Genomic DNA, 14,937 nt, shown 5'->3' on the forward strand with positions numbered 1-14,937 from the left:
TTTGATCGTATGAGCATTCTCCAAAGAATTTATACATCATGCTGGGTGGAGAAAGAATGAATAATGCATTAAAATGTACCTTACTGATATGGAATTGGGGATATTTTGTTCCTAGTCTGGGCTTGTACTATCTTGAAAAAGAGATTTTCTCTAAAAATTAAAGGTGCAAATAGGCAGCACAGATTGATGCCAGCAAGAAACTTGTGGGCATCTTTATCAGCCTCCATATAATCCAAAAAAGAGCTTTAAAAACAGTATTCCAGAATTTTTAAAATAAAGCCCCATATACGCACGAGCTTTAGTTTCAAGCTCAGTGTGCTTGAAAGTGACAAAATATATTCTTTGGAAATATCCTACAACGCAGACTAGACTCCAGTTACTGGGTTGAGTTAGTGAAGCTAATATTTTCTTAGGCTAATATTAAAATGTGTCCATATCTTGGGATCTAGAAGAGAGTTTGGTGTGATGAAATAATCTCACAAACTTATACCTAATAATTTAGGTTCATAAAAATGAGCCATTTGCTTTTTGGGAGTATAATGATCACTTGGGGTGTATCATATTGACTTAGCAAATGAGTGGCGGCCAAGATGATGGTGTACTGAGAGGGCAAGGAGGCCACCAATTGGGGAGTGCCCACAAGTAAGTGGGTGGAAACTGGATCAAGTCATTGGCTAAGAGACTGACTGTGTAAATTTCTAAAATCCACTAGCTTATCATAACATATCCACTGGACAAGAGTGATTTAATTGATCCATTAGACTCTAGTTCTTCCTTATATATAGGAAGAAATATTGCTATAAATATACGTTTGAAATTTTACTTCCTTTTGTTTCCAGATAGCAGCTTATGGTTACTGCCAAGCTTGGGGAAATCATACCAAACCAAGAAAAATCCTTTCCCTGTAGAGTTTTCATAAAACTTTCCCCTAGATGTATAAGAAGACATGAGCTGGAAATTGGCTTGCTCTCCCATAAGGCACTGCACACAAGCTGGCCTTGTAATCTTATTAGTGTGCTCAGCACTCAAAAGCCCCTCGTAAGGCTTTGCCACCGTCAGTGTTTATTACTGTGTCTTTCTCAGAATAACATGGATTCCCAGTTCTCTTGAATCTGGAGATCTGACCGTTGCAAACTAATCTGTTAAATGGTAAAAAGGAAATAGGGGCATTTTAATAGACTTAAAAAGAGAGAGAAAAGCAAAATTGTGCCTGCAGTTCTAAAGTAAAATTGTCCCCGCTGAAAGCCTTGGTTTGAGGAAATCTTATACATGAAAATGCCAATTTACAAAACACAAAAATCCATTGTAGGGATTTCCATTTCAAAAAGAAGCAAAAGAGCTGGCAATTTCTTTCAATTGTTACTCTTCCAATGCATTTTCATTGTGTTCAATTCTAAAATTTCGTTAACCTTTCTCATGAATTTTTTACACGAATGGGTAGGCCAATAATTGCCCTCAGACACAAACAGATAGAAGAAACTGAAAGGATTGTTAAAGATAAAACTTTTAGAATTTTCTCCCCATGTGTTATCATCCAAACTATTATTTTCCAGGTGCGTCTTTTTCCTGGACCTTTTTCAAGCCTCCACTTTGCAGCCCACTTAATTCTTTAAAAAAGGCGCTTCACTTTTATTTTAACTCTCAGAATCTTGGCATGGAAGAGAAGATCCTTGTAAGTAAATTCATCTTCATTTCTGTTTATCAGCATTGTCAAATTTATTTTTTTAATTGTTTTTAATTAAAAAAAATTTTTTAATGCTTTTATTTTTGAGAGAGAGACAGAGTGTGAGCTGGGGAGGGGCAGAAAGAGGGAGGGAGACACAGAATCCGAAGCAGGCTCCAGGCTCTGATCTGTCAGCACAGAGCCTGACATGGGGCTCGAACTCGTGAACCACAGATCATAACCTGGGGCGAAGTTGGACACTCAAGCGACTGAGCCACCCAAGTGCCCCATCATTGTCAAATTTTAAAACACACTTTGGATATTAAATATCAAAAATGCCTTATTATATGTATGGAAAGTTCAGTTAAAAATAATTACTTGCTTGCTCTTTCCGCCATCTTGGAACCCGTGGAGGCCTGCTGGGAACAGGACTCCTGAAACGACAAATATGTCTGGAAGGCTGTGGTCCAAAGCCATTTTTGCTGGCTATAAGCGGGGTCTCTGGACCCAGAGGGAGCACACAGCTCTTCTTAAAATTGAAGGTGTTTATGCTCGAGATGAAACTGAATTCTGTCTAGGCAAGAGATGTGCTCATGTGTACAAAGCAAAGAACAACACAGTGACTCCTGGTGGCAAACCAAATAAAACCAGAGGAATCCGGGGAAAAGTAACTCATGCTCATGGAAACGGTGGCATGGTTCATGCCAAATTCCGAAGCAACCTTCCTGCTAAAGCCATTGGCCACAGAATCTGTGTGATGCTGTACCCCTCAAGGATTTGAACTAACTGAAAAGTAAATACATAAAGGTGTAGATTTGTTCTCTTGTAAAAAAAACCAAATTACTTGCTTGCACATATTTTCAAATGTGCTAAAAGCAAACCATTTATAAATATGCTTAAATCATGACATATTCACAGGCTCCAGTCATCAGGGGGAGGATCTAGAAGGTCTGGAGTGCTCACATAAAAGTGTGCGATCTGCTAACGTGACCTCTGAGTCAATGAAAAGTAAAGAAATATGCAGAGGTTTCCCTGGCCTGTGGTCATCTTAAAACTATGGTTCTGAACAATCCCAGGAAAGAGAACCAAGGATGCAAAATCCCATAGAAGTTCCACAAGGAAAACACAACACAAGTAACTTTCTTTTGAGTCTTCAAGATGAATTTTTCTCTTTAAGTGGTTAATTGCAAATTTGAGTCAAGATACAGTTTATCCATTTAACAAATATTGAGCGTTTACTAACGTGCCAGCCACTATTCCAAGCACTGGGGATACTTTAGAGAACAGGACAAATAAAACCTCCTCCCTTTTGTGACATTTACGTTTCAGGGACTTGGTCTGAAGACAATTTGTGAGAGTAACATTTTAATCACCTAAAAATCCAGAAAAAGAAACACTAAACATTTAAAGCCAGAGACTTAAATTGGAATTGAAAGTAGTTTCAGTGCTTGTTTTGGGTCTGCAACTACTGGATTCTTTGGGTATCGACCTTTATCATCTAATTTCAATTTGCCTGTATTTTAACTTCACAACAGATGCATAAATGTCTTCTGCATAAATAGTGCCGAATGCTTAAAATAAGGATCTGAGAGAGAACTGCACTTGCTATGACCGAATGATTTAGGGTGGGTTTAAATCCTTTGGGCCTCAATTTCCTTATTTGGCAGTAAGACTAATATGATTTTTTTTTAATTTTTTAACATTTATTCATTTTTGAGAGACAGAGTGTGAGTGGGGGAGGGGCAGAGACAGTAAGAGAACTGTATCTTATCTGTTTTTGTAAATTCAGCACTTGGCATACTGTCTGTCACAGGCTAGGCACTGACAGACACAAAGACCTTGTGGGAGACACATCCAGATACCGTATACACACAGGCACACACTTCCACATAAATAGAACTTCACCACAGACAGTGGGAGACACGGAGAATAAGACATCAACGGCGTGCATGCAGAAAAACACACACAAAGAAAAAGAGATCTCGAAGGCAGAAAAAGCAGACTCTACATCCAAAGAATAATAGAAATGTAAAAGTTACGTTGTGTTTTTGCAACAAGCATAGGAGTAGAAAGCTACTTTTACCAAAAGCTAGATGAGATTCGTCCAGATGTGAATTTCAGCACATCTGTATAACGAAACCGAGGTAAATTAAAACAACTCAGAACAACTAAAGCAGATTGAACATAACTCACGTGGCATCCAAGTACACCCTTGATGTGCAACTGATTGATTGCACGTAAACTAACTCTCACACAGAAGTAAACAGCAAACGCGTTCTGATTACATGCTTCTCCCACGCTCACATGAGTATGGCGCTCACACACCCTCAGCCTCCGGTCAGTCAGGGGAGCCGCTGCCCATACAAGGGAAGAGACGAGAGAGAGGGCGAGAGCTTATCCTCAGCCCCACACGACCACAGACTGATACGCGACCACACAAACAGTCATCAGTGTGGGCCAAGCTGTGCCGACAGCCATTCATCCTCTCACCAAATACTGAGCACCTTCCCTGGCTTCACGTTCTGCTAAAGACTGGGGTCACTAAGAAGATGGTCCCTCCTGCATTAGCACTTATTCCAAAATGTCTAGACATGGAATTCCTGGAAGTCTTGGTTGAGAAACAGGCCTGCCTTGTTGGTTTCACGGTATGACAGAAACAGTTTTCAAAGAGGCAGAGCCTTGGCTTCATGGAAACTGTTTTTGGTTATCCAGTTTTACTGAACCAGCCTGCAGTTTGTATTTCCTGTTTTTGTTTTCTTCAGATGCCAGAAGGCAGGCACTTCGTAACTGTTAAAGATCAAGAGTTTTCTTTTCCATGCAATGTTCAGGCATAGAGGAGTCTGGGGGATAAAAGAACAACTTAGCAGCTTGAGGGTATAAAATAGACCAGTAGAATAATGAATACTACCTGGATGTTTAGGAGCAAAGACACACTGATCTGGTTACTTTTTAATAATTCAAGGTGCCCTTACTGCTCCTACTGTGGGGACTGAGCTAATAAGGCTAATGAATAACTGCCCTTCAATGGGCTAAAATTCCCATAAACTTAGTGCACCTGCGTTTCTGCAAACAAATCCTACATCTGCCTTTAAAACCTTATGTATGTGGGGGTGGGGTTGTATATGCGGTGCATCTGCGTTTATATGTGTGTGTGGGTGTGTGTGTGTGTGTGTGCACGCCCGTGAGTCACAAGTCACCTCGCATAAGTCACCTCGTCCCAGAAAAAGGTTTATTCTTTTTCGTCCCACCTTTTCCAAAGCATCATTCACTTTCCCCCCTAAATTTTATTATTTATAAGGATTCTAGATTATTAGAAATTAAAGTTTTACCTAAGCGTGGAGTATTAAAATATTCCCACATCATATATTCAAAATGTGGTTGTTTCAATATCCTAAGAAGTAGAAATTCAGTAAACTTTTTTTTACTAGACACTATGATGAACAAAACTGGGAAGAATTAGGATACAAGCATGAAATTGGAAATCCAGAGATGGAAGAGTTATTGGATGTTGCATAGGTGTAACTGTGTCATTAATTTAATGAATATGTTCTGAGTGCTCTACAAATGAGCCTGTATTCTTCTGATAATCAGGGAACAACAAAGGAAAAATGTTTAAATATAAAATGGCATTTGAGAGATATATTATGTATTTGTTTCATTCGTGAGTGCTTCTAAAAAGAAAGACTAAAACCTATGATCAAGAAAATTGTATACAAAAAAAATTATCTTTGACTAGAAAGAAACAGCAGGAGATGTGGCACGAGGCGGAGTAATGGCCGTACTCGAAGAACGCCCTTGTCTCTGTGCAGTAATATGCGACAGCAGTAGCGATGTCATCTGCATGGAATAGCGATATCCATGTATCTGGAATGGGATAGCCTTATCCTTGGGGCTACAAATCTCAGGTGAGTTTATCTCCAGAATCCAAGTCCTCGTTCCTTCACAGGAGATTCCTAGAACTCCAAACCCATCTAGATTGGAGGTAAATACTCTGGGAGGACTGCTGGTTATACCAACAGCACCGGGATGACGCAAGAGAAACTCAGATTCACACTCTTGCTGTCTCCACCCACCTTGGTACCTATGGCAGGAAATTGGAAAAACTGCTTATTTAGTCCCCAACTCTTCCAATGCTGGGATGTGATCCTAGGGATCCTAGTTGACAACCGCAACCTGAAAATGGACTTTATAAGGGTATCCGATTCCCTAATGATTGCATAGATTTATATTAGCCCTTAATGAGATTTTTATTTGATATCAAAGATAATCTAACTTTCCTCTAGAAAAATAAGACTATTTTTTTAAAGGACAGGGTTATGATATCAGCTATTTAAAAATATTATAAAACTAAAAATATGACAATATTGGCACAAATAGTAAGCTCTAAAACTCAATGTACAGAAGAACATAATGTGAAATAAAAAGCAGATCTTGAAACAATTCACCCTATCGCACTGGAAAACCTGATTACTCAGGAAAATAATTCAGGTTAGAGCCTCTTACTCCTACCGAAACAAATTTTGATAAAATAATAGAAGCATGTGTAAATTGATGTGGGAAACAAAGGCAGAAGGAAATGGCAGGTAGAACTAAATTTCCTTATAGACTGCAACCCATTGACAAATACTTGAGGCAGGCAGAGTAAAAGGTTTCTCCAGGAACTCCCTACTGTCTTAATGTTAATGTTTTGCTCCAGGGAAAACCACCTTAGCTTGACAATAGCTAGGCCTCCACTGTCTTGGGAGTCTTCTTTAGCATATGAAAATCTCCCTGGAAACTTCCCCCCGGACTTTACCTCCCCCAACCTCGTAGTATATAACCAGTCTCTCCTCATGGCCCCAGGGCTGCTCTTCCTGCCCACGGGTCCTGTCCCCATGCTTCAGTAAAATCACCTTAAAAAAATTTTTTTTAACGTTTATTTATTTTTTGAGAGACAGAGACAGAGCACGAGCTGGGGAGGGGACAGAGAGAGAGGGGGAGTCCTAGATTCCGAAGCAGGCTCCAAGCTGTCAGTACAGAGCCCGACGCGAGACTCGAACTCATGAACCATGAGATCATGACCTGAGCCAAAGTCGGACGCCTAACCGACTGAGCCACCCAGGCACCCCAGCATCACTTTTTTTTGCACCAAAGACATCTTCAGGAATTCTCTTTGGCCACTGGCTCCGGACCCCGCAAACCCCACTATCACCCCCCAAAAACCTCATCATAAATTACCACTTACCAGCTCTCTGGAATAAGAGTTACCTTCCAAGCATAAAAGTAATAGGAAAAAGTGACAAAGAAAAGAATAGTTTTGACCACATAGGATTTTAAAGACTCTGCATACCGCCACCTTAAAAAAACTAAATAATAAATTGAAAAATATGCCATAAAGTATAAATAGTTAAAATACAGTGAGCTTTGAAAATAAAGAGCACTATTATTTCAAATATAAAAATGAGCATAGTACACAGACATTTTACATTGTCTAATAGAGGCAGGAAAATGTCTTCTGCCTCTATTGAAATTAAAAAAACAAATGAAAAGAACACCAAGAAAACGCTTTTCATTTTTTAAGTCAGCAAAATAGTTGATGCGATTAATAACCCATACTGATGAAGTTACAATGAGCCAGGCACTCTCCCACACTGCTAGCCGGGGCAAAGGGGCACAGCCTGTATGGAAACTAATGTGGTATTTTGGCAATTTGTTCTAAAAGCCTTTTAAAATGCTCATAGTTCATGTCCTTTGACATAAGAATGGTACTTCTGGGGCGCCTGAGTGGCGCAGTCGGTTAAGCGTCCGACTTCAGCCAGGTCACGATCTCGCGGTCTGTGAGTTTGAGCCCCGCGTCAGGCTCTGGGCTGATGGCTCAGAGCCTGGAGCCTGTTTCTGATTCTGTGTCTCCCTCTCTCTCTGCCCCTCCCCCGTTCATGCTCTGTCTCTCTCTGTCCCAAAAATAAATAAATGTTGAAAAAAAAAAAAAAAGAAAAAAAATTTTTAAAAGAATGGTACTTCTAAGAATTTATTTTAACAAAATAATGAGATGAGCTCTAAGATTTTGGTATACACATTAGTCCAATAAGTATTTTCTGAATGCCTGTTCTGTGCTCGGCCGTGTGTTGGCAGTCATGGGGGATAAGACGAGCAGGTTTTCTGCTCAGTGACCATCTAGTACTTTGTAAAGGATGTTGATTGTGATATTTCTAGTATGAAAACCCTGAAAACAATCTAAGTAACACACAATAAGGGAATGAGTAAACCAATTATGGGGATGTTCATAAAACGGATAATAAGGGCATTAAAAACGACTTTTGGAAAAACCTAAATGACATGGGAAAATGCTTATGTTAAAATGTTAATAGTAAGAAAAAAAAAGTGCAAAACCAAATATGTAATATTATCCCAATCATGGGAAAATATATATTCATAAACTAGAAGGAAATGAACATGTGTTTGAACACGTTAACATAAGTGATCTCTGTACTTTTCTAAAAGTCTTATAAGACCTGGGCTATAGTCTCAGCTCCATTGCTTATTACTCATATATGACTTTGGGAAAGTCAGTGAAGGCTCTGATAGGGAAAAAATTATGTATAAGATGGCCGACAGGGCTGATAGGGGAATTCCAGACCCCGCTCAAAGACTCCCCTTCCAGGTTCTTCTTCCTGCCTTGCTTGCCTTGCATGCCAAATTACTACTGTGGAAGTAAATGACTATAAATTGTCCTCCATGCTTATGCTGGGGACTCAGACCTCAGGAGAGTGATCTCCTCTGAGCCCACCAGTGTGAAATAAACCTCCTGCCTTCCAAGATCTCCGAGTGCTTGGTTCTTCCGCTAGGTGATCCAGACCAGGTTCCGTAACAACTCATAGGCCTGAATTTTCTAATTTGTAGAATGGAGCATTAATTCTGGCCTTGACTCCTTCCCAGAATTCAAATTAGATAATGTATGAAGTGCTATTTTGCAAGCTGAAAGCTCTAAACAAATAACCCATGCTTTATTTTCTTAGCAGGGAAGGGTGATAAGCTCTCAAATATTAACCCCTTTCTTCCATTTTTCCATGTCTTTTCTCTCCTTCAAATTCCTATTTAATACAATGCTCATTTTGAGGATGTTTCTCTTGATTGGATTCCATCTGCCCCAAGTCACTTTTTTTTTTCCATACTTATTGGCCAGATATATCTCATATGGTGACTTTCTTTAATCTGTGGTCACTTACCAACTGGGGCTATGTAGAGTCTTTAGGAAATCATAAAACTGCCAGTTAGTCACTCCTGTCCTAATGTTTTGCCTAAAGGAGACAGGAACATGCCGAGCTGCCCTAAAATCAACAGATCTCTTCAGGAAAACATTCCACAATTCATTCCTCTGATGGGCGACTTCTGGATCTTAAATATTATTCCCATTCCCATTACATTTTAAATGTAAACCTTCCTCCGAGGCAAAGACCACCCACCTGATGCCTTGTGAGGCACTGTTCCCAGCAGAGGGACATTGACAGTTGGGTCTGCCATGATGCCTTTATCCAGGGAGCGTAAGGACAGGAATTCATAGAAGTACTCTGCCTACAACAAAAGGCAATGACAATCAGTACCATGGGAACCACGGAGCTTGAGAAGGCATTTCTTCACTGGTCATTCCTTTGAAGGGAAAGTGACATTTTTCACTACAGGAACTCTGGTGGAGCACATGACATCCAAAAAATTGTGTAGGCAAAACTCGTCCTTCTGGATTTTAGAACTCTAGGAATTAGACTCTGGAGAGAAGCGATGCTTTAAAAACATTAATGACATCTATCCAAAATATCCACAAGGCAGCCTTTTCGCTTAATATTACTTAGTTGCTGTCTTTTAAAAGGATTGGGAAAAACATGCTCTTGAGGAAACAAGTGATGTCAAAACAATTAAGCAACTGTTAGTCCTTACACAATCAATCCACTTCGGCTTCTTGGGTCATTCTTTAAGTCTTTTGATCAGAATTTGGAAAGCTGTAAGATCTAAGGGAGAACGAAAGCAGTAACTTATTGGCAAAAGAAGATATTAAAGTCCAAAATTTAACGATTTTGCTGTTGAGATTTATTTTTCAGTGCCATTCCCTTTGGCAGGATTACATTTAATGTCTCAATTTAATTATGGAGAGAAAAGCCTCAAAGTGCAAAAGCCACTGCCGCAATATGGCAACGAGTGGTAAAATTTTACATTCTAAACATTTAAATTTTCCCACTAAGTCTAGTAGAGAAGAATAATTCCTCCTACTTGAATATCCATGAAACGCTGAAACCAGCGAAGTCTGATCTCACTGGAGAGCTTTGATGCTTAACTGATTCTCAACTGGGTTATGCAAAAGATTTGTGATAGAAACAATGTGTTCTTGCTTGGGATTAAAGAAAAATCAGTAGGGGCGCCTGGGTGGCGCAGTCGGTTAAGCGTCCGACTTCAGCCAGGTCACGATCTCGCGGTCCGTGAGTTCGAGCCCCGCGTCGGGCTCTGGGCTGATGGCTCAGAGCCTGGAGCCTGTTTCCGATTCTGTGTCTCCCTCTCTCTCTCTGCCCCTCCCCCGTTCATGCTCTGTCTCTCTCTGTCCCAAAAATAAATAAACGTTGAAAAAAAAAATTAAAAAAAAAAAAAGAAAAATCAGTAAATAGTGTAGATGCCAAAATGAGAGGCAAGCTGAGTGGTTCTGCAGTTATCTGTAGAGATATACAGAATTTGGATGGGTTCGTTAACTAAACTATTAATTACATGAATATGGGTTACAAAGAAGTTTAAAAAAGAATATGGCCTTTCTTTATATTCAGCATAAAATTTATTTCCCGGTATGGAGGGTATTAAGAGATACCTGCTAGACATTCACACAATTTTTTGCCCTAAGTCATAGAATCAATGTATTAGGTGTTAAGGACTTTGCAGGAGGATGATAATGCAAAGGGGTGATCTCAGCTGCTATGGGGACGTTGGCTATGCTTGCAGCGTGTTGGAAAACACTTCCTGGTTTCACTGGACCAAAAGAAGCACCTTAGTTGACTAAATTCCCACTGTGGCCCCTTCTTTGGGTTGCGGCAGTGTTCCAGAAGACCACCATGAAGAGTCCTTGGTAACAAACTTCCATGAATTAATTTTATTAAATTCATTCACCAGGAGGGCCCTGAGGATAGAGTCAATTCCTACCCTGATGGAGGAAAGGCAGAGGACTGCAAGTCTGATGAAGGAAAGAAGTGTCATCAGGAAAGGTAAGTCAGTTTGGAATGAATTCCTTTGAAAAAGAGAACGTTATTTCCGACCTTGTGGTAAACTGACAACTCTTCAAAGTGGGCTACTTCTCAGATAGTGTTTCATGAATCCGGGTGTTTTATTTTTTTTTTATTTTTTTATTTTTTTTTTTCAACATTTATTTATTTTTGGGACAGAGAGAGACAGAGCATGAATGGGGGAGGGGCAGAGAGAGAGGGAGACACAGAATCGGAAACAGGCTCCAGGCTCCGAGCCATCAGCCCAGAGCCCGACGCGGGGCTCGAATTCACGGACCGTGAGATCGTGACCTGGCTGAAGTCGGACGCTTAACCGACTGAGCCACCCAGGCGCCCCAATCCGGGTGTTTTAAATGGCTCTGCCAGCTGCACTTCCCTCTACACTTTACTGGATAATGTTTATCACTTGACATTTGGTTCTAAAATATATTTCACTTGGCATTGTGAAAGGATTTAGTGATACATGCCCTTGTAATTCATAACTTTGGTTTATTTGCATTATTAAGTACAGTAATAACAACAACAATAACATAACAAACGCCTGCGTAATGCACATGAGGTCCCAACGTTTAACACTTGCAGTAACAGTACATATAATGATGGAAAAGAGCTGAGTGGGCAGAACACAAACATGCTGAAAATGAAACATTTCAGTGGCTGGATTGCTTCAAATACCACTCAACAGGTCGTCATTTGCTGCTCATAATTCTATCTTTGAGCTCCATCACTTTATAAATGAAATCTACCTCTATATGGGTGATATACTTTAAAAGAGAATTAATAAAAATATAATTAAAAATAAGTTAATTTTTTTGTGTGTTACTAAGAAAAAGGATGAAAGACTAGCCATCAATATTAAAACAATGATTGTGTATGATTGATGCTAACTGATTTTTTTCCTTTTCCCTCTTTTCCAAATTTTCTACATGGGGTTCCTTGCCTTTTATAGTGAAATAAACCCATTTATTTAAAACCAAACATTTATTATGTATCCTGCTTTCAGTTCTGTGTGGATGATGATAATCATTGGCTCCGTTTGAATAATTCTCTAATCACAGATGAAATATTCTTTTTTTGGACTTCTATGTAGGCTGTGCTCATGTAACAATTGGATTTAAATCTCTTGCTTGCGTACTTGCTTTAAGAAAACAACATTTACTAAGAACGTAGCTTCTGAACATGTCTTTCAAAGACTTTTGATGATGTTCAAAGAATGTGGAACTGAGAGTTTTACTCAGGGTCCAGAAACAATTCCATAGAGCCTCTGGGTGTCCTGTTGTTGCTTTTGAGTTTGGCCACGTGAAGTAGGCTGGCTAATTAGTTTGTAATTCGCATTGGCATGACTGCTCAATATGATGTTTAATGGATTTGTCTGGACAGCTAACATTCTCATTCTTATCAATAATGAATTTCACACTAGAGGCTGTAGGGTGTCCCTTTGATTTCTCTGAGAATCAGCGAGTATCAGTTTTTCTACTGCAAATCTAAGACTATATCATAGGGCAGGAATTGGTCAAAACAGTTTCTTGCTTGGATTTTTATTGGCAATAGGCAATTTCTAGAGAAAGCTTTTTTTTTGTTCGTCTTTCTTCCTGAAGATGATAATGATGCTATAATTTCTGAAATATATAATTTCCTTCATACTTGGTATACATTTTTTAAAGGGGCTTGCCTATCTGTTTTCATTGCCTTCTTAAAAATCCTAATGTGGAAACTACTTAGAAATTGACCAACCTGGGGGGCCTGGTGGCTCTGTCGGTTAAGCATCTGACTTTGGCTGGGGTCATGATCTCATGGTTCAGGGGTTCAAGCCCCACGTCAAGCTCTGTGCTGACAACTCAGAGCCTAGAGTCTGCTTTGGATTTGGTGTCTCCCTCTCTCTCTGCTCCTCCCCCACTCATGCTCCGGCTCTCTCTCAAAAACAAATAAACATTAACAAAAAAAAAGCTGCAGTTGCACAATAAAAAAAGAAGGAAAAAAGGAGGAAAGAAATTGACTAACGCTTTGTCTCTGATCTTGACACTGACTTCTTTCAAAGTTTCACTTTGTCATTATAAACGGATCTACCCAAACCACGAGTACCATATAAATATTTCTACAAATAGATTATCATCACCTTGTGGTAGAGATGGCATATATTCCTCATTTAACTTAAGTATTAACTTAAATAGCTAAAATATTTCCCTCAAAGTTAAAATGGCTGATGAAATAAGCGATAGATTTATAATGTCATATTTTCAGTTCTAGACAGGACTTTCTGTTTTTACTTTATTTATAATATAATAAACAGTCTTGGTCCCAAACCTCTCCACTGGAAAAACTTATTTGGGGGCAAATAAAACTTACATTCTAGGCCAAAGAACAGCGAGCTCGCTTTAAAGTTTGGGAACAAGTTTCAGAGATTGTAGATTTATTACTTAGATAAAAGGAACTCAGAGCATGAACTCTAATAGGGAGGTGGCATATTGGAGAGCATGAAACCTCTATTAGGGAAAAGAACATTTTGTTTTATTAAATGACACTAATGGAAACTCAGGTAGAGGTAAGTAGGGTGCTTATTTGAGAAACACATGAAAAGATCGCCTTGTATTCAAACAAAGAATGGGCCTATTCAGGAGAATAATTCACTTCTAAATTAAGTTGCTGAAAAATCTTGCTGGCCTGGTTTGCCATGCAGTAAATTTTCTTTTCATGGAGAAGTATAAAAGACACCCAAATATTATCAAGAGAGGAGTTGAGTGCTGGAGCAAGTTAACTTGCTTCCAAGCAACTTGGCTGACTATTAAGGTTGTTCCTTCCAGAAGAGATGAAGACATCATTTAAGCGGCAAAATGGAATAAACTCAGAAGGCCCTTCACGCTGGCACTCTTTCTTGGGTGGACTCAGAGAGAGGAAGCAGAGAACTACATTGGGAGGAACAGGGAGAATCCAGGATTTATCATCTTTGAAGTTATGGGTTTGTGGTGCATACTTAATCTAGTAAGCACAATAATTACAGGAACCTCTGAGTTAAGAATCAAAGGTTTTTCATAAAACCATGGCTCTCAAACCTCTTTTGACTTCATGTATCATGATGCTAACCTAAGTGTTCATGAGAGAACACTAAAGCAATAGTGGGATCAGGGTTGTCCTAAAAAAATCTCAGGCGATTTGTAGATACAAAGCATATAGATGTTGTAAAGTTTGAAATCTACAAATAATTTTTATTGAGTGTTTACTACACTCCAGTCACTGTTCATTGAATTGTCACAAGAACCTGGTGTTATTATAGCATGCATGTTTGTTCAGATTAGCCAGGCATTCAGTGTGAGAATTACTAGGAGGATTTGAAATAGTTCCTACACTGTATGTGAAGGGCAGGAAGAAATCTACTAAAGTAAGCATGAAAGGAAAACAGTTCAATGTTAAAGTCCCAAACAAAATGAATAAACACGCCCAATGCTTAAAATAATCTGACGCCTGAATGTCTAGACCAAAAATTGCCAGATCTCACATTCTTCCTGGGCATTCTTCTTGTCACCTCCCTGCAAAATTTCATCCTTCAAACTCACAACTCGTTATCTTTGGATGCTGTGACACTCTGTGGATTCTTCTCCCGTGTCTTGATTTTCCTGCATTTCCTTATTAACTCTTCTCCTCTCAGCTCCTGACTATAAAAATCGCTAAGACTCAGGCCTCCGCTCTTCTCTCTTTATATTCTATCATAAAACTCATGCACGTTCACAAGTTGAACTATTTCCTTTTGGGCAATGATGCTCAGTGTGAACCATTCACACTGCCTCATGGCCATGCTTGTGTGCATGGAGCTTAAGTCATTTATCTTCCCAAACCAGCTTCCTGACTCGATGTCTTTGTATCTGTCAACAGTATTATCATTTTTCCAATAACAAAAGTACTGAACCCCTGAGTCATTGTTTCTTGTCTCTACCTCATCTCCCAATAGCCAGACACCAAAGTCTTGTTTTTTGTCCTTGTATAATCTTTTGATTCTGTCCCTGCCTCTCACTCCTACTGCTTCCTCCTTAACCCAGCCTTTGTTTA

At 39.4% G+C, this 14,937-nt stretch overlaps 2 protein-coding genes across 2 annotated transcripts in view; one reads left to right on the top strand and one right to left on the bottom strand.

The window, feature by feature from the left end:
* The window catches only part of WIF1 (WNT inhibitory factor 1), a 69,736-nt gene that overhangs the window by 17,958 nt on the left and 36,841 nt on the right, over positions 1-14,937 (bottom strand). The window contains exon 3 of the mRNA XM_003989002.5: positions 9,106-9,214. Within this exon, the coding sequence (XP_003989051.1) occupies positions 9,106-9,214 (109 nt within the window). The remainder of the gene's footprint in view (positions 1-9,105; positions 9,215-14,937) is intronic.
* Positions 2,017-3,103, top strand: LOC109501642 (60S ribosomal protein L35a-like). The gene has a single exon (XM_045062035.1). The coding sequence runs from the start codon at positions 2,112-2,114 to the stop codon at positions 2,442-2,444; it is 333 nt and encodes a 110-aa protein (XP_044917970.1). The 5' UTR covers positions 2,017-2,111; the 3' UTR covers positions 2,445-3,103.

The sequence above is a fragment of the Felis catus genome, chromosome B4 (genome assembly GCF_018350175.1).
Source record: "Felis catus isolate Fca126 chromosome B4, F.catus_Fca126_mat1.0, whole genome shotgun sequence".
Lineage (NCBI taxonomy): Eukaryota > Metazoa > Chordata > Mammalia > Carnivora > Felidae > Felis > Felis catus.

Coding starts and splice junctions, on each gene's coding strand:
- LOC109501642 (XM_045062035.1), top strand. CDS start 2,112: ATGTCTGGAAGGCTGTGGTCCAAAGCCATTTTTGCTGGCTATAAGCGG.